Here is a 23,751-nt window from a genome sequence, read left to right as displayed (position 1 = left end):
AAAGTGAAATAAATTTAAAAAATGGTTTATTTGCATACGTGTCAACCTGTGATGATGAAAATGCAGGTCATGACCTGCATTGAAGATTCAAATCTCAGGTCATAACGCGTACAAACTTTTTCGAGCAGAATTTCAATATTATATAAGTTATTTTTCAATATGTATTTGAATTTTATATTTCCATTATTAAATATTTTTCACCTATATACGTAAATATAAGGAATAATTTTGAATACTGACAAATAAGGGGAAGTAAATCTTGGTTGAAATATTTTTGTAAACGAAAAGAGCAATTTATTTACGACCTAAAGCTAAGGTAATTAATTGGTATTAATTAACAGTGTGTGTTGACACCAAAGCTGTCAAGTGAAGCCATGCACTTAATGGGTCACTTAATTTGACAGTTTACATAGCTAGATAAACTTTCTGTTCATGGAAGAATTACAAATTTGCCGGTATTTCAATTGAATATTGCTTATGAAATCAATCTCAAGGCTAAGAAATACATGAAAAATCAGGTCATTTTCGGAATTCCTGCGTTATATCAATGACCCGGCGGGTGATCCGGGTGATCCCTCAGAATTATGAAAATCTCGGGTCACACCCGCAGAATACGGGTCAGTTGACAGCTATGTATTTGTGTGTAAAATGTGGAAAGACCACAGGCACAGGGGCTTGTTACCATACACCTAATCGCTATTTATTCCATTCTGGGTAAGTTCTAAAATTACACAACTTTTTCATCCAATCGAAGCTATCTGGGACCCTGTTTAAACAATTCACCATGCATGATACTTTTTAATGAGACCTGTTTTAACTACCGTAAATACTTCAAACAGAATATTGTTTTTTACTTCAATTTTAATTTCGAAAAAAGTGGATCATACTATATCAAAGTTTCTTGATGATCACTTTCTAAAGTTTTTCCTCCCTCAGCTCACTGCTGATGACCTCCATTTTCGGCCCGCGTGACCTAAACAGGAAGTTGTATAAATGACTGTTTTTCCAGGAATGGACTAAAAAGCGATAAGGTGTATTGCCTATAATTTGTGACATAAGGGGAAATAACTCTCATATGGAGTGTTCATATTGCTTCAGTCCAAATAGGACAAACCATGCGCAGGGTATAACTAGCAATTTTATAAAATAAATTTGTAATCTTTTACGGTTGTGGAGGAGTAGTGGACACAAGGAAAACAATGTTTGGGATGATAACTCCTACATGTACAAAGAAAAGTATTTGGTTACGCAGGGTAAATTTCAAAAGCGCATAAACTGTTCGATATCATATACCAAATATCTAAGCAACATATTGCTAAACAAATATTTATCGCAAAAACAAAATTAAGCGAAAAAAAAAAAAAGTAATCAGAAGAAAAACAATAGGTCTTTCCACAGAAAAGTGGAAAGACCTAATAATAATAATAATTCTTTATTTAAAGAGGGTTACACAGTTGGCTATAAAGCTAATCTTCCCTGACATGCCTGAGGCCCTCATGAAATACAATGACATGTAACAAACAATTACAAAATATCAAACAAACACACATACATGAATAATGCAATAAAAAATTGTTATGACAATCATTGAATCATGATACATGTAAGTGTATCATCATGATCATTGTCGATTAATTTAATAGTTATATATATCTAAATGAAATCTCATTTTTATGATACATGTACATAATTTATCACATTTCAAGAACAAGTACCTGAGTATATGTACATTTCACATTGCTGATGTATCAGTTTAATACTATTGATTTTCTGTATATGCTGCATCATATTATATCCACTCTCCTTTTTTTTATATATATTTTTATCTTCCAGGTGTAGACAGTTGATATCAAATATAAAAAATTCTTTAGCTAAACAGAAGAAGGACAAATGTAAAGAAACATTGGATAATTGGAAGTAAGACAATTTTTTAATCTCCTTCTGTTATCATGGTTATCATGGTTATTGAAAGATCGGAAGCAAGACTTGATGGTTCAGATGGTAATTTAATAATGGCTACAAAATATACAATTGGTATCGCCGTAGCGACGTTACGTAACAAGTAAAAGTCCGAAGGTTTGTGCGTGACGTTCCCGGAATAATCGCAGATATTACATTCCTCCTTAACTTTGAATTGGAAAATGACTTTATAAATTTAAATTAAAATATGTAAAATAAAGTATGATTACATTAAGTAAATTATCACAGTCTCTGTATTGTTCATTAATAATGTTTTTGTAATAAAGATATAATATAGATTTTCACTTTCTCAATTTGTATAAATTATAATAGTCTCTCGAATGTTCACTATGTATCGGTCTCCTGGTTCTTCTGCTTTATGTTTCAGTCCTGGTTTCCTGACTTTTCCAAAGTTCTCTTTATCCGCCCCCTCCCGCGCCTGTCTTGCGGGGGGGCCCATAATTCTGTATGTCCACTGCCCCCTCCCGCGCATGTCTTGCGGGGGGCCCATTTTCTTAATCTTCCTGTTGCTGTTTTCACCATACCCTTTGAGTTTATCTTTGCGTTGTCTGTCTCTTTCATTTATCCCCTCATTTAAGTTTGGGTGATATCTTCTATGAAACTCCTGCTCCTTATCTGTATATGTATTTTTCTTTTTTAACTTTGATATTTGCTGTGTTTTCTTGATGGATTTTCTTAATAAGTTAACTTCTTTATTGGCTATTTGGCGTCCTGTTGTGACTTGGTTATGTTTCTCGGAGTTGAAAGTTGGTCCACTGTCTGCCGGTATTCTCAATTTGTTTTTCTTTACAAAAGAACCATCAGTTCTTATCTGTATCATCCCTAGCTCAATCAAAGTGGATTTACTAATTAATGGTGGAGAATTGATTTTTCCTTTTACAACAACGAATTTTGCCTCTGTTCCACATGTTTTGTTTCTTATGATAGTTGTAAATTCTCCCTTGATTGGTAATGAATTTTGCAGTGTGCTCAACTTGATTTTACTCTTTTCTAATACTGGACTGCCGTATGTTTTACTTTGAAATTTTACAAATTGATTTTCATCCATTACATTTACATCAGCTCCACTGTCAGGTTCCACCCTCACATCTACGTCATCTATTCTTACCGTCACTGTTTTTTCTATGTCTCTTATGCCTTTTATGGTCTTGACCTTTCGTATTTTCATTATATGTTTGATCGTTTCTCCAAAATAATCTTCATCTTCATCATAATCTGATATTTCTGTATTCGAATCTGTCTCATTTTTGTCTTCCGTTGTTTTCTTCACACTTCTTTCTCCTCGTCTAAAATTGCCAGCTCTGTACTGTTGTTTTTTCTTTTCCGTTCTGCATACTGACGCAAAATGATTGTATTTTTCACAATTTCTACATTGTTTACCATATGCAGGACATTTTCTTCCCTCACCATGATCAAATCCACAATAACCGCAATCTTCTTCAAAATCATGTGCCCTATAGCTTTGGATTTTATTTGCTGACAACGTACCGATGTCTCTGGGATCTCCTTTCATATCCTTCATCTGTAAACATGTGTCTTCCATCTGTCCTGCTTCTTCCACAAATTTATCTAAATTCCATCCTTTGCTTATAGCCCTCTTTATCAAATCCTGATTGGTTATGGTTTGAATACAATGTTCCAATATTCTTTCATCGTATGTAGCTTCAAACTCACACGCGTGTACCTTTTCTCTCAGTCTCGTTACATATGTTACTGTGTATTCATCTCTAAATGGAATAATCGCAGATATTACAGTTATCATCATGATCATTGTTATAATACAAATCAATTGTTATTTCTATCAGTGATATTAAGTTTTAGATTTTGAACATGAGTGCTTTTGCAACGTACCATGTAAAATCTTAAATTGGACTAAAATAGTGGTAATATGTTTTCCTGTTTTTCTTGGTGCAGACAACTTCAGTCTACTGCAGCATTTAGCATGTTTAGGTACAATCTGTTTTAAAGTTTTTACACATTGTCAAACTTTAAGGAAGCTTTCTTTTTTTATGATCAAAAGACAGCAGTATAAAAATATACTTAACATGCATGATATAGATTGCAAGATTTTGAAAAGTATTTTTTGAAAAACATTCAAGTTTCAACCATTGAAATCTAAATGTTTCCACCGACTCTGTCATGTGTCTGTTTAATTAATTGTGCTTTTCATGACGCTTTTTTACATCTTTACCTTGGTTTTTATTTTTATGTGCCAAAGAACCTTTTTTACCTGACAAAAATATAAATGTAGACTCAATCAAGCCAACCTTGTCAACAACTGTTTAACATAACCTATGGGGGAGGAATTGTGTAACAACACATGGATCTGATTAATAGTTGTATTTTTTATGTATTGTTTTTATACTTCACCTAGAGGCATTGTGCATCTGTTCTACCGTCCATTTATCCATCTGTTCTGAGCTTCATGTTAAAGTTTTTGCCATTTGGTCAAGGTAGTTTTTGATGAAGTCCAATCAACCAGTGAAACTTAGTAAACCTGTTAATTATAATATGCTGTTTCTAATTTTAATGCCAAATTAGAAATTTTCCCCCATTTTGACAGTCCACTGAACATTGAAAATGATAGTGCAGATGGGGCATCCTTGTACTATGGATACATAGTGGGACATCAATCCGTGTCACACATTCTTGTTTTTTTATCTCGCAAGTAATCCTTAGAATCATGAAATGTCCACCAATTCCATATTGTTACAAACCCAGAAAAAAACAATAGCATTTAATAATTTTAAACTATATACAAGATATGTTTTCTTAAAAGGATGGGGCTTTATTTGCAACAGAACTTCAAAAGGGGGGAGGCAGGCCCCTTGAATACCCCTCTTAATCCGCCTCTGATAATTGCAACAAATACTCATCATGTCTCTGTAATGACAAGAAAATTGCAGATTTTTTAGGAAAAGTAATACAATCCAGCTTTACAATTTTTGATTTTTAGAAAAGATTTGGAAGAACTTGAAAAGCAGCTAATTATACCAAAAGTGACCATAGCGGTTGTAGGAGCTACTGGCGCAGGTAAATCTAGTCTGATCAATGCTGTTGTAGATCAGTTTAGTGTTTTACCAACATCAGGAACACAAGCATGTACATCTGTGGTGGTAAAGATAGAAAACAATGAAGATGGGGAACAGTATGAAGCAGACATAGAGTTTTTATCCAGGGAGGTACGTGACTACAGTGCATATCCATTTGTACATGTATCTATAAGTTTGTATATAGGATTTTAAATTGACATGTGTGTAACAGAGGTCTATGTATATAAACAAACAGATTACGCCCTTAGATTTTTACATTTTTTTTTTTGCTTGTGAAAGTCTCTTGTGGAAAGTTGTCTCATTGACAGTCATACCCAAGGCTTCCAAAACGGTCATATATTTCGGTCATTTGTATAATGTCCAGTAAAAGTCTGGCTGGGCAAAGCATGAAACGGTCATCTACTTTTTAGTTTCAAAGGCTTTTTCGGTCATTTTAACATATAAATTCATGATCTTTTTTATCCAACCTTATGCCTTTAACAGCCATACATTTCCGGTTATAAAAGTGACATGATGATTAAATACTATCAAAACAACCCCTACTTCAATACTTTATAATTTTAATCAAGGCTAATTAGTTGTTGGACAGCTGAAAACAACCTGTTCAGGTGACAGGTAAACTATTTTCAGTACCGGACATTGTATAAATTAATCGGTTCATTCACAATTATTTTCGTACATTTCAGCGGTTTGTATCTAATTGATTTAGTCCAAAAGATCAAAATTATAATAAAAAACATTTATAAACATGATTCGATGAAACATTTAAAAAGGTTTTAAATGAAAAATCGTCAGAGCTACGGTGTATGAACTAGAACACATGTGCACATGTGCACAGGTGGGAAATTCAATTATGCATCCTACATTTCTTCAAAAATGCTAAAACCATCATTGATACCTGTATCTTACGTTCATTTCAAGTATTTTGTTGAAGAAATAACGTGGAAAGAGCTTCTACGCTCAATCGTACTGTGTAAACATACACGGATTTTACGTATCTGTTTATGGTCCATGTTTTACCATTGTCAAGTCAACATCCAGGTTTGGAAAAATGTGACTTTAAAAAACGAAAATAAAGTTCTAGACAATCTCATTTTGCACAAATAAAGAGTCTAATGCAGATATGAGCACGCTGATATGAATACTTTGAATGATGCAATGCCAATTTTAACAGTTTATGTCAGAACATCAAATTCATATCAAAGTAAAGTTAAATATCGTTTTTGGGGAAAGACGGCTTCAAGCCATCAATCCCCTATGGGGTTGACCAGAGTGACACTCCCTCACATCATTCATTTTGTTTTTATACATGTTATAGTGTGGAAAACCCCCCAACAAATCTTACTTAGATTGAAGAGAAGGAGACCCAGAAATGAATAGTTTGACTTTAAACACTTTTTTACACATTTCCCTTCTGTTTCTCACGAAATTATCGTATCTTGAACTCTCCTTTACACTATTTACGTTTATTTTACAATCCGGGAAAAATTAGTATGACGAGATATATATTCTAAATACTAGTATATCCAACCTACATTGTATTTTATAGTGACGTCATTCTTGGAAGAAGCAGGGATATCCTTCACCAGTTCACTGGTTATTTAAATCATTCTTAGAGATCGTGCACTAATTACAAATTTGTATTTGTTAAATCTAAACATAATATTGTTTACTGTAGATGATTTAAACATCAACATACAATACTTTAATTTGAAGGTCAACAACTTTCAAAATAAACAAAGATCGTGGGGTTACATGAGACAGGGGAAAGAAACGATTTTATTACTTTTTTCGGGTCTCACTAATCAGAGACAAGAAGCGTCAAGAAGACTATTTAGCAACGAGAAAAAAATCTTCTTTTTGTCGCTTCTTGTCGCTAAAATTCTTCTTGTCGCTAATTAGTGAGACCACTTTTTTTCTGTGAAATTCTGAGAATCTTCCTCCAATTCAGGAGCACCTCAATTGATGAGTAATTATCCACTAAAATAGTAGTTAATGTATTTAAACACTTCAAATGTGACATTACATTGGATTATTAGTCTTCTATTAAAACTAAATTTTTGTGTACCTACATAATAAAAATTTTCATTTTGTAGTTTAAACATATTTATTATTTACAAATATTTCAAAATTAAGATTTGGAAACAAGCTTCACACAGTTTACATCACTCATATTGTTTTTTTATTAGTACCTGTTTCCCTGTGATGAGAGTTGTAACTCGGAACTTTAACAATGGAAATTTAAAACTGAAAAGATTTTTCAGTCCACACTTTCTAAAGAAAAAACTTAAAAATCCAAGAGTACTGTCACAAAAAATGGAAAATGGCCCTAGCCTGCAGTTCAGTGGTACACAATCAAGATTTCAAAAAATACTGTAGTTGTTGTGAAATGACAGAATTCAGTTGAGTTTTAGATAATTAGCTATCAACTTTAATCAAATGTTTAGATTTAGAAGATGCAGATCTCTTCCATTGGTCAAAATTGAATCCTAAACTAAGGAAATGAAATTACATAAACAACAATTGATTTCAATATTGTCAACCTTTCTACATTTTCTAGCTGTTCTCTTTTTCATTCTTCATATGAAAACTATCAAAATATACCCCCCCCCCCCCCTTCCCAAAAACATAATTAAATAGAAACAAGGGCCGTCTTTCCCCTCAGAGCTATTCAGCTCTTTGATTAATCTAATGTCAATCATTGGGATGACAATCTGATTACCATAATTGCCTTTTGTGACTTAGTCTTAGGGATTAAAATCCGGATCAGATATAGAATGTCCGGCTGGCTCAGAAACATTTTGGAAGCCCTGGTCATACCACATCTTCTTTTTCATCCTTATATATAGATAGACGAACATGATTTCAATTGCTTCTACTGATGGTTATACCTTTTTGAGAGGGAAATATTTCATTTAGGACAAATTATGCTAGTTTGAAAATTTCCTGACATGTTTTCTTACTTTCTCTTTCATTTGTCTATAAGGTTTCTTTTCCAACTAAATAAAAACATAAGGGACTAAATTTGTACTCTAGTGCATTCCATGTACATACTGGACATGCTGGAATGAAAATACGCTTACATGATACATATTACATTTATTACAACACTTCAAATGAAATATAGACTGTTCCAAAAAAACATACATATTAACATGCATAAGATACTTAATCTTTAAACACAAAATGATCTTTAGCCCAAAATCTTGCTTTACAAGCATAAAATGAAAAATCCAATGATTTATCATGTTTATTGCTTTTTGATAATCAGAAGAAGCTCTGCACTGTTAATCATGATTCATTCCAATTTACATGTAGTTTTAGCTCACCTGGCACGAAGCAGTCACTTTGCGTCCGTTGTCTCTGTCATCTTAAACAAATTCTTGCATTTTAAGCCATCTATAAATACCCCTTACCATGCTTGCACGCATAAAATGAAAAAATCATTGATTTATTGCTATTTGATAATCAGAAGAAGCTCTGCACTGCTGATAAGGATTCGTTCCAATTTAAATGAAGTTTTTTTAAAGTTATCATGAAATAATTAAAATCATGGAACAAAGATTCTAGTACAGCTGTAATTAGGAGGACAAACATTGAATGTATTAAAATTCTATTACTCAAGCACTAAATTACAATGCTGAATTCCTGAAATAGGAAAAAAGGAGATGTGTGTTACAACTTAATTTAGTTTACCATAATCATGCAGGAACCCAACAAGATAAAAATAGTAAACAATCTTCAACAATAGATAAGCTTCTATACAATATGCAATGTAATTTTGTGTATTTTATGTGAGCATATTGCAATAGTATTTTAAAATTCATTCTAAAGCTATTTTCATTATTTTATCTATTAGCAAATTTTTCATCTTATGATAGAGAAAATAGAGTACTATTCTGTTTTATAACAATGTAAATATTTGCAGGAATGGCAGAAAGAATATGATGTCTTAATCAAAGATATGACCAAGAATGATGGAACAATGAAGAATAATAGACCAGATGAACAATCTGAAGCTGGAGTGGCTTTCTTAAAAATGAGAGCTGTTTATGGACAGTTCTCATCTCTAGATGACTTGAATGGAGAAAACGACATCACTTCTCACTTGGGAACAATGAAACATTTTAAATCAAAAACGGTAAACTAAATAATATATTCTTGTATCAATCAACCAGTTTTTGAGACGTTTTGCCCATTGGCCTTCTTCAGTTCTTTATTTTTCCTCAGGACTACATGGCTGATATTACATTTGTATTTTCTTTTTCAATCAGTTAACAGATGTTATAGATAAAATAAATATAAATAATATATATAAGGAACATAATTGACTATAACACTTATTGAAGTTTGTATAAACATGAAAGCAAGAAAAAAATCATGAATCACTATTGCAAGTAATAGCATATGTCACCTAATTCCATTGCCTCTAAGCAGCAGCCATTTCAAAAATTTTAAGAAAATATTACATGCAATATATGAGAAAAAGCCTCATTTTAAAAATAAAATTCAAATGAATGTTAGCTTTGGTCTTATGGTCTTTAATAATTTGACAAAAACTAAAAATAGCTATTAAAGCTGGACATCCTCTTGAATCTTATTATAGGAATTATTTCATTGTTAGATTTCTGCCATATAATATGGTGTTTTTCTATATATTTTGTCACATTATAAATACCAATTGAACATGTTGAATGCTGTAAATTAAGAAATTATTGCGATGTTTTTATTTTAAATGCAAAAAATATGACGGGGTTTAAATCACAAAAATTTAAACTTGCATTTTGAATTATTTTATACGAATTACGAATTTCTCTCTATTATGCAAAGACAAAAAAATCACATCTTAGTTTAAAATGACAATATCGCAATAATAAATGCATGCAATAATTTCTGAATTTACAGATATCTTTTTTAAAGCATTTTTTATACTCACATATCAATACACTCTCATCATTTCAGCTTCCAGAATTTAGATGTAATATAGAAAAGTATATTATAAGTACTGAGGAAGAAGGACAACACTTATGGCCAATCATAAAGTCAGTGACGATACGAATTCCCAATTTTTTTACTGGGTGTACATTAGTAGACTTGCCGGGAGTAGGTGATGCTAATGCGGCTAGAGATAGGATAGCACAAGAAGTAAGTTAAGGCCAAAAATAAATAGTTGTTTGTTTCCCCAAACCCGACCCTATCAAGTCAGGTGAGGGTAGGTAGGTAGGGGAATTATTTTATTTTTTTGGTAATTTTTTTTTTGTTTTACTTGTAAATAGGAAATTATACAAACCATCATTATAGGGCTGTATTTTAAATTCTAGGGTGTATTAAGCTATCAGTTTCCTCATGTCAGATTTCTTAAATAAAACTCTATGTATAATTTGTAATAGTTTATTTAATTGGGTTTCTTTTGGGTGGTAATTTTCCAATAATGACACAGTCTTTGTTGCCCCCACAGCTGTACAGAAGGCACATATATCGGGCTGTGCCACAGTAGAGTCATAATACGTGAATTCAACATGTCTTCGTCACAGTCTATCTGTAGGTGCACATTCAAAACGCCTTCAACAACATCACCTGAAATAAAGAACAACAGAGATCTTTAATAAATAAAAAAAATAATATCCTAGGGCCATAGTTATTATTAGGGTAGGAGGGTTTGTAAAACTAAAAATAAAAAAACTACGGCCTAGAGTACTTTGTATATAAAGCTCTTTTTTTGAGAGCCCAGGTGGTCGTGTGGTCTAGCGGGACGGCTGCAGTGCAGGCGATTTGGTGTCACGATATCACAGTAGCATGGGTTCGAATCCCGGCGAGGGAAGAACCAAAAATTTGCGAAAGCAAATTTACAGATCTAACATTGTTGGGTTGATGTTTAGACGAATTGTATATACATTATGTACACAGCCATGTATCACCATCATTGATGGCGATCCGATGGATACATCTGTTGTAGGGTTGTCACTGACTCAGACGTACTTATGTATATATATATATATGGAATTTTCAATGAAGAAAATCTCTAAAATACTGAGCCTTCTGTTCATTATATTAAGCAGTATAATCTGTCAGAAATCTGTCCAAGTTCAACGTCAGAGTGTACTAGTAGAATGAAGTTTATACCTTTCATTGAAGTATGCAATTTTCCACTGAAACAGGGTTTGAACATTGAACCCATATCAAACACTGAATAACTCAATGGAACATGCATATAAAATATAATCATGAACTGAAAGTGTATGTTAGATGTGGAAATTTCATTCAATGTTGGGTAACAAAATCATGCTATGCAAGACCATGTTATTATATATTAAAAATGATAGGAAAATCTTTTAGGAATACTATAAAAGCATTCCTTCAGGTGTGATAACAGATCAACAACAGTAGTCATACTTGGTTAGCAGTCTGTCAAATGCTCTGGATTCTCGAACAGTTGCCATTGTGGCAGCCTTCTATTTAGAGAAGTATGCATGGGCTGTCTGCTTTCACAAGACTAGTGAGGAGTGATCTGCTTTTATTAGGGACCAAATGATTAATTTAAATCAATTGCTTACAGGCCTCAGCTTAAATTAGTAAGGGCATAAGGAAATCATTAGGGAATTTAGGTAAAGGGTTTGAAAATTTGCAAGAAAAAGAATGCAAACAAAGGTGGGTCCTTATCCTAAAAAAGTCTACCTTTGCTTGCAAGAAATAAATGTTGGGACGGTCACTTATTATGCATACCTGTTAACTTGTTAATAGCTTCTTCTTTTCCCTTAGAAAGTTTGTTGACAGCTTGACTGGCTCCCATCATTTTGTCAAAGGTGTTGACAACATTTGAAGAGGAGGCTTCTTTTTCTTTAGAGTTCCCATCAATATTCAATGCAAAATTTCAAAAACTTTAATATGTTTAGGAAGATGTGGAATGAGTGCCAATGAGGCACCTCTCTATCCAAATAACAATTTATAAAGGTAAACAATTATAGGTCAAGGTACGGCCTTCAACAAGGAGCCTTGGCTCACACCTAGCAAGCTATATATATAAAGGCTTGTATAAAAAGTAAAAACACAAAACTACTGAACTCCGAAGAAAATTCAAAAAGGAAAATCCTAAAACAAAAGGCAAAATCAAAAGTCCAAACACATCAAACGAATGTTGAATTGTTGAATAAAGGGCCCCAAAATTACAAGTGTAAAACTATTCAAAGGGGAAAACCAACGGTCTAATCTATATAAAAAAAAACGAGTAACGAGAAAGATGTATAAATTACATAAACAAAAAGTCTTTATTAAAGTCTAGTGCCAGTTTCATGTCATCATCGTAGTCTGGACTAAATATTTCTGTAGAACCACATTTTTGTCACGAGCATCCTCCTCCTCTTCAGTCAATTTTAAATCGGCTATCACGTCCTCACATATGTCTTCGAACATTTCCTTCTTTGAAAATTTGCGCAATACATTTGTTACCAAGTCTTTCTTAAAGTTTCCAGCCGAATAAACGGCAACAAAAACTGACAGAACGGCGTCTATGTAAATATATGAACAGCATAGAGAATATTGTTCTGAATATTGTAAAGACCCGAGACCACGTGGAAGAAGAAAGCCAAGTCGCGTCATCAAGGCGTTTTCAACAATGCCGATTTCAAAGGCGCTGTGAAGAACAGCGTCTCCTTCTTATGTCTTATGTTTTGATTTTTCCATTTCATAGGAGCACCGCACCACCACATGAATTTCGATAAAAAAAAATTCTACACAAAATCGGCAATAAAATTATTCCGGGTCGGTCGGGATTGGGGAAACAAACAATATTTTATTTTAGTCCCAAACATTGATTAAATCTTCAAAATTATATACTATTTACAACAGATTTAGTTAACATGCCAGTGTTGGGTCTGTGCTAAGAGATTAGTAATCAGAAGCAATGAGATTAAAGATGTATTAAGGGGAAGGTTCTCAAAGGGCTAGATTATCATGATTAGGCCCTAGTACTGTTTTTTAAATCATGTCAAAATACCAAAACTCATATAGTAATAGTTGTAATATTACTTTAAAAGAGGGACGAAAGATACCAAAGGGACAGTCAAACTCGTAAATCTAAAACAAACTGACAACGCCATGGCTAAAAATGAAAAAGACAAACAGAAAAACAATAGTACACATGACACAACATAGAAAACTAAAGAATAAATAACACGAACCCCACCAAAAACTAGGGATGATCTCAGGTGCTCCGGAAGGGTAAGCAGATCCTGCTCCACATGCGGCACCCGTCGTGTTGCTTATATGATTACAAATCCGGTAAATAGTCTTATTCGGTAGGTCAAATTCATGAAAGGGAAGGGGATTGTAGTTACGACGTAAGGAACAAATCTGATATCATTTGTGAAACGGTTTTTCCATAACGGTCAACCAACTCGTGATGGCGTCCGTAAAATTTACGAAGGGATGATTTCAACTTCACCATTTGGAACTCTTGGTTTAATAGCTTCCTTGTGAGCAGTAACCCTCTATCAAGAAAATCATGATAGGAAATGCAAGCACGGGAATATCGTATCAATTGGGAGATATATACCCCGTATGCAGGTGCTGCTGGAATGTTGCTACTTAGAAATGGAAAGTTCACAATTGGAAAGCTGAAATCATCTCTTTTGTCGTAAAGTTTTGTCTTCAACCGACCCTCATTGTCAATTTCTAAATGTAAGTCAAGATATGAAGCCGACTTAACTGTATCTGTAGTATCCTTTATCTCCAATTCGATGGGATAGATGCGATCCACATAGTCACCAAATTTTGAATTGTTTAGTGAAAGAACGTCATCTATATAGCGGAAAGTAGAGTTAAAGGATATTGCTAACTTCTTATCTTTCTTCCTAAGAAGTTCCTGCATGAAGTCAGCCTCATAATAATAAAGAAACAAGTCAGCAAGTAGAGGGGCACAGATTGTTCCAATTGGGATGCTGACAGTCTGTTGAAAAATACGTCCTCCGAATGTAGCAAATATGTTGTCAATCAAAAAATCAAGCATCTTGATAATATCGGTTTCAGAGAATTTTTTGTTTGAATCAGAATGATTCTTTACAAAGTAGGATTTATCCCTCCCTAAGACAAGATACTTGTATCTACGTTGGCCATTCTTTTTTATGAAGCAAAGTAATACCAACTCTTTTAATTTGTCTTTTAGTTTGGAATGTGGAATACTTGTGTAAAGAGTAGAAAAGTCAAATGTTTTAATACTGTTACAAGATGAAAGCGATTTAGATTGTATGTACTCTAAAAGATCTTTGGAATTTTTAAGTATCCACATCTGATTCACGCCACCTCTAGAATAGGCAGTTTCACAATAACTTTGAAGCCCGTCTTAGATTGCTGATAAAATGGATGTTAATAATTTAGAAAGGGGTTTCGTGGAGCACTTGGAAGACCCAGCAATATACTGTTGTTATGCCATAAATACTTTTTTGGCACCTCTAATTGTGTGTTATTTTTGTAGTAAAGTTAGTAAATGTTAATTATATCCCACACATTCATCTTCATCCCTGATCCTAAAATATTTTGTTTTAATAATATGAATTGAAATAGAAAATTAAAAAAAAATTACGATTAGAAAAAAATATGGCTCATTTTCAGAATACTGTTCATGCTTATTATATGATCAAAATCTTGAAAACGCCCTTAAATAAAAAAACAAGAAAATTTACATATTTTCTTTTATCGGTTGCTATTTGCAATATAAATGTTCTTTCTATATCACATCACATTTTATGACATATATTATATATCTTGTTAGCATTTAGAAAACTGTTCAAACATACTGGTTGTGGCAGAAGTGCACCGGGCCTTTAGTAATAAAATAGCCAAAGAGTTAATGGGAGAAAGTTTCCGTCGTCAATTATTTATGGATGGGAACTATTCTAGTGATAATATAGCATTTGTATGTACAAAGAATGACCACTTGAACTGTACAGAATTAACAAGGTATATATCTTTTACACTTATCATTTAAGGTAGATGTCTAAATAATAATCCATAGAATTTTTTTTATAATTTGTCAAAATGTAGTTTATATCATACTTTTTAAAAAACAATAATAAAAAGATTGGGTCACAAGCAGGGCTTCCAAAAAATATTTGAGCCAGCCGGACATTTTCATATCTGATCCCGATTTTAATCCCTTAAGACTTAGTCACAAAAGGCATTTATGGTAATTCAGATGGCCATTCCAATGATTGACATTACTTTAAAAAAAACGATTTTAAACTTTACTTTGATATGATATGAATTTGATGTTCGGATGTAACTGTTAAATTGGCAGTGCATCATTCAAAGAGTGCACATATCTGCCTTACTTTACTTTACTTTCGTTTTCACATTCTAACCGGATGTTGACTTGACAATGGTAAAACATGGACCATAAACGGATACGTAAAATCTGTGTACGTTTACAAAGCACGACTGAGTGAAGAAGCTCTTTCCACATTATTTCTTCAACAAAATACTTGAAATGAACTTTAGATACAGGTATCAAGGATAATTTTAGCATTTTTGAAGAAAATTGAAGGAAAATATATACATGTATCACAATGCATACAATAATAGCAATTATATATATATATATGAACATAAGAATAAAACAGAAATTAAATAGAATAAAGATGTAAATTAAGAGCATTTAAAGGGAAAATATATCACAATGGATACCATAAAAACATATTAAATATATATAACAGTCAATCAAAAATAAAATAAAATAATGATGAAAATTATAAGTATTTACATACCCTGCAGTACATACACAAGTAAAATCTATAAAAAATTGCATTAAAGGTAAGTCTACATATGTTATTGAAATTTTATAATTATAATTTAGATTAAAAACTATTTGTTCAAACCATTATTTATGTCTTTTATTGTCATTTTAGGGAGTTAAAACTAGATAAAAATGTTGAAATGATGTCTCTGAAGAACAAATCAGATAAATTAAAGAAAGCTCTAAATACCACAGTAAGTATGAAGCCATGAAAGATCATTGTTCTTTGCTTAAGTGATGGTCGTAAAGCCTAATGAATTACCATTTGAACATCACTTTTATCAGATCATTCTTCCAATAGTTCTCAAAATAGGTATATAGTCTATATGTGTGTAGTTCAAAATAGTTTTGATTTAATTCTTGAGTTTGAGCTTTATTACATTTTCTCTAATTCTTTGTTTTACTTTTGTGACATATAGGCAAAGGTGAAGGTTTGTGTGCACGTTTATCTTTAATATCCAGCTTGTACAATATTTTGTGATAGTACCAAGCTTTGTTATCGGTACCATATGTTGTATGCTTTGTTTTTTTGTCTTTTTTAAATGCTCTTGGAGAACTCATGTGTTGGTGATTTGTGTGGTTTGAGGTACATCATGTATATTTGTATGTCAAATTTTTGTTTGACCCCATAATTTTTTAACAATTTATTTAATCCTCTATTGCTAAGAGCAAAGGTAAACTGTTTTCTTGTAGAATAGATTTAACAAATAAGAGGCAAATAAGAAGTCTTGTATGTGTTTTTGAAACATGAACCAGAAAACTATTTCATTATTATTTTCAAGGGTTTAAGTTGATGTTAAAAAGTATTAAATATATTCATAATGATGATAATCATGACAATTGATTATAATGTAAGATTAACATACCAGTGTGCCAAGCTCTAGATAGATAGTTTCTTAACAGTCTTCATTTTTAAAACGACCCAAGTACTTCATGATAGGTCTTACTGTGGATTAATTTATTTAAGTACTTAGAAGGTACCAGTTTTTGTGGATGATGGAAATCTTATATGTTCGTGAAGCAAGATTCAGTCATTGAATTTCAATATTTAAAACAATAAATCATTTTAATTTACTTCAAAAAGGCTTTTTTGTTTAATAGATAAAATTTGGTGCCAGAATATCGGAATTGACAGTATTTAATCCTAGAGCTTCTGAGGGCCTCAAGCAGCTGAGACCCTTTGACTTCTAGGGAACATCACTTTTAAATGATCTCCTGTTCCTACATTGACATCACTGAACTTGTGCATAATATATATGTCTTCTAACTTTTGAAAGGTTTCTGGAAATGAGAGATTACAAATAGATAAAGACTTGAGCCAAACACAACAGGCTATGAAAGTTATATGTGGAAAAGCACGATCAGAAAAAGCAAGGAAGCAACTGAAAGAAGATTACAAGTCAGGACTCAGGGTAATGTGCAGAATAATTTGAAAAATTTTGATAAGTGAAACTTTCTGAAGTCATACATGATTTTCAAACTGACTGTTGTACACTTTGATGTCAATATTACTTTGATATTCTAAGTGAGAAATACTTAAAACAATATTGTCGTATGTTATGAAGACATAATATGTATTTGAATTTTCTGAATTTTGTTGAGCCTGCGACTTTTGTCGCAGAAAGCTCGACATAGGGATAGTGATCCGGCGGCGGCTATTGCGGTGGCAGTGTTAGCTCACTTCTTAAAAGCTTTATATTTTAGAAGGTGGAAGACCTGGATGCTTCAAACTTTGTATGTGGATGCCTCATGTTACGAAGTTTCCGTCAGTCACATGTCCAATGTCCTTGACCTCATTGTCATGGTTCAGTGACTACTTGAAAAAAAAGTTAAGATTTTTTGTAATGTTAAATTCTCTCTTATTATAAGTAATAGGATAACTATATTTGATATGTGCGTACCTTGCAAGGTCCTCATACGCGTCATACAGTTTTCACTTGACCTCGACCTCATTTCATGGATCAGTGAACAAGGTTAAGTTTTGGTGGTCAAGTCCATATCTCAGATACTATAAGCAGTAGGGCTAGTATATTCGGTGTATGGAAGGACTGTAAGGTGTACATGTCCAACTGGAAGGTGTCATCTGACCTTGACCTCATTTTCATGGTTCAGTGGTTATAGTTAAGTTTTTGTGTTTTGGTCTGTTTTTCTCATACTTTATGCAATAGGTCTACTATATTTGTTGTATGGAATGATTGTAAGGTGTACATGTCTAGCGGGCAGGTGTCATCTGACCTTGACCTCATTTTCATGGTTCAGTGGTCAAAGTTAAGTTTTTGAGTTTTGGTCTCTTTATCTAATACTATAAGCCATATGTCAACTATATTTGGTGTATAGAAATATTTTATGATCTATATGTCAGTGGCGCAGGTTTTATTTTTCTATTTTTCTTAAACTATAAGTATCTAGGTCAACTATAATTGTTGTATGGAAGCATTGATAGCTGTATTTGTTTGCTTGGTATGGTTCATCTGACCTTGACCACGTTCTCATGGTTCATTGGTCTTTATTTAGTTATCTTGGTTAATGTTAAGTTTATGTGATAGTTGTAATAAAGCTTTATACTTAGGACTATCAACATAATATCAATGATTAGTAAAGAAGGCGAGACATTTCAGCGTGTGCACTCTTGTTTGTGAAATAATGATATAGAAATGATTTAATAAACATGTTATAGAATTGTTCTGCTGGCTATTTTGTATCTAAGTATAATATTATTAATCAAGCAGAAATTAATGAAATAGTGATATTTGGTAGGTTATGGTCAAGTAACATTAAATGGGCTGTTACAGGTTTTTGGTGAAATTTCGTATACTACTTTGACTTGTTGAACTATAATTAAAAATTGAGAGTATAATTATTTTACCTCTTTTAGTGAAATAAAAATCTTGAAGGTAAACATGTTAAATTTGTGTAAAACAAATTTATAGAGTCTATTTAATTCAATCAGCTAATTTTGTGCTAATTCAATACATTGACTGCTGGGAGAAGGATACCCTCTGAGACTAACAGTTAAACCACTTTTTGAATCCTCAAAGTCTAACAGTCCTGTTTCCATCAGAACCAAACCATTGACAATATAAAAGATAACACTGTAATTAATTGACAATATAAAAGATAACACTGTAATTAATTGACAATATAAAAGATAACACTGTAATTAATTGACAATATAAAAGATAACACTGTAATTAATTGACAATTATTTTACCAGGACATGAAGAGGTTTGCCAATCAAGGAATAGATGAAGACGATGAAGATGATAACGATGATAACAATGATAACAATGATAACAATGATGATAATCTTAGAGTTTTCTGTGTCAGTTCAAATGACTATCAATGCTTAAAAGAAGTAAATGAGCCACCAACGGTATGTTAACAAGGGCATGTTTTTTATGCCCCATTCAACTGAAAGTTGGTATAGTTGATTAAAAACTAAGACATTTATCATAGGAAATTTCATCATGATTGAAACATTGTAGTACAATGTGTGATACCTAAAGTATTGACAATAGAATGATGTCATCTGGGTCTTCTTCACTATCAAGTAATTGGTTTGTGGGTTCACAACAAGGAACTCAGCAATTTGAAAACACAAGTAAATTTCTTACCCAGGAATTTGAAATATATATTAAATGTATGTTGATCGATACTGTTATCATGTTAAATTAATTTAACAAACCTTTTACCTATGTTACTGATGGTGGAAGGAGGTCTAGTGACTGTTGACTCCATCTGTCTGTCTTGTCTGTCTGTCTGTCTGAAAGATTGTTTTTATAAGTGTTGTTCCAATTATCAGAATAAGTGGTTGGGCTTGTGGATGTTGCTAATCTATTGAGATTATGTTCAATAGATTGTTTTGATAGTTTCCTGACATTAAGCATATCAAATTCCCCTCTGTTTCTGGTTTACATTATATCAAGTTTATAAAGAATTTATTTCTTTATAAACGTGATAAAAGCATTGACTTTACAGATTGATTGTACAATGCATATATGAATACATTTATTAGTTTAAAAAAAAAAAGCATGCATCAATTTCTTTCTTTCTATGTTGTACATTAATGGGGCCTAATGCATGATTTCATATAAATAAAAAAGAGCAAGCTATAATGATGCAATAATAATCGATAATTAGTTGGTTTCTGCTTACCAATATTAAATTAGTAATAGATAATCAGTTGGTAATTTCAACCAAATATCCAAAACTAGATTGTAGCTCTATGATATGAAGTTGTAATTAGTAAGCAATTTTTATATGTCTGTCTATAATCTTTTCTGGTTGTTGTCTCTTTGACACATTCCCCTTTTCCATTCTCTATTCTATCTGTAAGACACATCAATTTGGTGTCTATAGATATTACATCTGCTCCCATATCAATGTATTTATATACAACATGTAAACAAACACTAAAATGTAAATTTTTCTTTCAGGTTTTTGACAATGTAGAAGACACAGAAATTCCTAAATTAAGGAAATGGATCTGTGAGATGGGAGAAAGAAAGAAACAGGCTGCTACAGAGCTTTTGATGTTTAATTTAGGTCTTTTTCTAAATGAAATAAAAAATTACCTGACAGAAAATGATTTTGAGGTAAGAGGCTTTAAGAGTTGACAGGACTTTAGATATTTATGTATTGATTGATTGTTGTTTAACACTGCTTTCAGCACTGTCATGCTATTTCGTGACGATTAGTTTTTATTATAGTGGAGGAAGCTAGAGTACAAAAGAGAGAAATAAAAATGACCTCGAGAAATTAAAATGGTAATTCTAGTCAATAAAGTTTGGAGATAAGTGCACCTTTCATGTGTGGGATTCAATTTCACAACCCCAGAGTTGATAGGCTAGTGATACAGTAATTCAACTACTAAGACCACTCGGCCATTGAGGCCCCCTTTTGAGATGTAGAATAAAAACAATCAGTCCTGCTCATGTCATTGCAACTCCTCTGATACCACACAATAGAATTTCTTGAAACTATATAGATGATAAGGACATACAACTTATGTGAATAATGATGGGGAAAATATGTTTTGATTTATGTTCTAGGAGTTATGCCCCTTTGAACTTATTACTTTGGCCTAAATCTTCAACTGCAAAAGTTTTTCTTAGCAAACTCTAAAACCACCCACCCAACAGAGTTTTCTGAAACTTGTAGATGTTAAGAATGGAATAAATAAAGGCCGCACCAATTTGATTCCTTGTTCGACGGACCCGCCCGCACCTATTTTTTCAAAACAGATTTTTTTAATTTTTATTATATTCCCGCTTTCTGCATCCGGAAATGAAATCATGTCCATTTCCCGCATCGTTTTTTTGTAAATATAATGTAAAGATCTCAACATTTGTTTTTTAAAATCACAGTCTAGCCTTTATATAACGATTTTAAATCTATCAGCACCCCACAACACTGTAAATATCTGCGAGAATATTTGTTTCAGAATGGAGCCAATTTATTCCAAGCGAGAGTGCTCCGATATAAATAGAAATACCAGTACAGAACAAAACGTTGGTTTCTTTCCCCCTAACTTATATTCCCTATAAAAAAAATGTACGTTGTTAAAATAAAGTACAAAGAACTTCTGAAGGATTTGCCTTCAACTGCAATTATAATGTATGGTGACGGTCATACCCGCTGCAGGTTTGTGCACCTGTCCTGGTTGATTCAGAGACCTGTCGTTCAGCAGTTATCGTTTGTTGATGTGGTTCATTGGTAAATTTTTCCGGCGTTTGGAAATATAATTTAGATCGTTGGTTTTCCTGTTCGAATTGTGTACAATACTAAGTTGTGGTCCCTTATAGCTTGCTGGTTGGTCTTGATCAAAGCACTGTGTAAAAGGCCGTACTTTGACCTATTATATGTTATTATCAGGTTGGGACTAACCATCCCTCAGACAAGGGCCTTGAAGGGGTCATTTTACCATGTTTACTGTTCAGTCTGTTGTAGAAAAGAAAATAGAAATACTAAGGATTTGTACAGTGCCACTATACAAAACCTTTGACAACTTAGAATTTTTTACTCAAAAAGAGGAGAAATACATTATATTGTAAACAACTTTTCTAAAAGAGGGATGGGTCCACTTATTTTGAATAATATTAAACTGTTAAAGTAAATGTGGTAACATGGTTAAAGTCCAGGAATATAACAAAATTCTTGGACATGTTTTGACCATTTAATACCAAATATTATAGTTCTTTGGGAAGATATAAGCCCTTTTGTACTTAAAGTGTTTTTACAAAAAAAATATATTATGACTTTAATATTTTGACCCCTCATAAAAGGGATATTCATAACATTAAGGGGTTGTTCTGAACCTGATTATGACTTGGATGGAGAATTGTCTCATTGTCAGTCACACATACATAGACCAGATTTAATTATTCAATTATTTCTTGTCGAACAGGGAAAAAATACTTCATAAATTAAAGAAATGTCAAGGTACAAGTGATAAATCCAGTTTTAATATAGTCAAAACCTACTATTTTATGTTTACAAAAAAAAATTATAATCGCTCGCCTTTACTTTTTAAGCTTCGCCTCAAAAATTTGCAAATTAAATATTTTTTTATTAAAATTTTCAAATTGCTCGCTCGCCCCAATTTTTGGAGTCCAAAAATCCGTAGAACAAGAAATTAAATTGGTGTGGCCTTACCACAAGAAATTTTATCAGTTGACTTTTGTAGGAATTATTAGAGTTTGAGCAATCTGGTGAAATTTTCTTTGCCCAGTGACAATGTTGGCTTGTGGCAGTTGTGGGTTATGTGAGTGTGCACCCTCTTAATTTTCTAATTTCAAATTTATTTATTTTTTCAGTTCAAAGACGACTCTGAAATTGTGAAATCTGAAGTTGAAAAAGTTTGTGAAGAATTGCAACAGGAACTACAGAACACCTCAGTAAAACTCCTATATGAGTTAAGAAAAGAGATATCAAAGACTGAGAACAATCTGGCAAAGGGTGTTAAAAGTGCCGAGGAAACAGCTGTGGCAGTGTGTAAAAGTTGGGTAAGATATTTACACTCAATTATCAGGCGCGGATCTAGAGGGGGGGTTCCAGTGGTTGGAAACTCCCCTTTTATTTGGACGATCAATGCATTTGAATGGGGACATTTAATTGGAACCCCCCCCCTTTTAAAATGGCTGGATCCGCCCCTGATTATAGATTAATGATTCATGTACCTTACATTAGCACAAAAAACTTTTCCAATGTTGAAGCATTAAAATTGTGAGTCTGCTGAACCTCCTGTGTGCATTTAATTATTCTAAAAGTCAGTTTAATTTCACTGGGTTCACTTGTATTTATTGTACAAAGTTATCTGTTACTGTAACATCAAGTTCCTATAATTGGACTAGAATGGTGATGTATTTAAAGGGGCATTAGCTACGAGATATATAAAAAATGTAAAGTTTGATTTAATTTGAATTAATTTAACAAACCAGTTTTGACAAGTAATTAAATACATTATATTTCAGGATGAATTGTACAAATGGCAATCATACAAGGCTGCAGTCAACAGATATGGTGTTTATAAATCAAGATCTGTTGGAGTCGGAGAAATCGATTTTAACTACCAATTAGTCTCTCCATTGATCATAAGTATTCTGGTTAGGTGGACAGATTTTTTTAAGTAAGTTTCATAATTGTCTTCAAAGTTCTTAAAAGTTGTACTCATCCTTCCTACAGTAAAATTGAGAATGGATTTGGAGAATGTGTCAAAGAGACAAAAACCCGACCACAGAACAGACAACAGCAGAAGGTCAACAACAGGTCTCTAATGCAGCGAGAAATTCCTGAACCCCGAGGAGTCCCTCAGCTGGCCATAAACAAATATATATACTAGTTCAGTGATAATGAACGCCGTACTAAACCCCAAATTGTACACAAGAAACTAAAATTAAGAATAATACAAGACTAACAAAGACCAAAGCTCCT

The 23,751-nt window shown here is 32.7% G+C and overlaps 1 protein-coding gene across 1 annotated transcript in view; it reads left to right on the top strand.

The window, feature by feature from the left end:
• Positions 1-23,751, top strand: part of LOC134708338 (nuclear GTPase SLIP-GC-like) — a 56,063-nt gene that overhangs the window by 5,952 nt on the left and 26,360 nt on the right. Inside the window, exons 2-12 of the mRNA XM_063568792.1 lie at positions 1,834-1,917; positions 4,937-5,162; positions 8,962-9,174; positions 9,996-10,178; positions 14,800-14,987; positions 15,932-16,013; positions 17,097-17,231; positions 19,034-19,192; positions 20,256-20,414; positions 22,635-22,823; positions 23,292-23,446. Of these exons, the coding sequence (XP_063424862.1) occupies positions 1,834-1,917; positions 4,937-5,162; positions 8,962-9,174; positions 9,996-10,178; positions 14,800-14,987; positions 15,932-16,013; positions 17,097-17,231; positions 19,034-19,192; positions 20,256-20,414; positions 22,635-22,823; positions 23,292-23,446 (1,773 nt within the window). The remainder of the gene's footprint in view (positions 1-1,833; positions 1,918-4,936; positions 5,163-8,961; positions 9,175-9,995; positions 10,179-14,799; positions 14,988-15,931; positions 16,014-17,096; positions 17,232-19,033; positions 19,193-20,255; positions 20,415-22,634; positions 22,824-23,291; positions 23,447-23,751) is intronic.

Source organism: Mytilus trossulus, chromosome 2 (genome assembly GCF_036588685.1).
Source record: "Mytilus trossulus isolate FHL-02 chromosome 2, PNRI_Mtr1.1.1.hap1, whole genome shotgun sequence".
Taxonomy (NCBI): domain Eukaryota; kingdom Metazoa; phylum Mollusca; class Bivalvia; order Mytilida; family Mytilidae; genus Mytilus; species Mytilus trossulus.
This window is presented reverse-complemented; position numbering and strand designations above follow the sequence as displayed.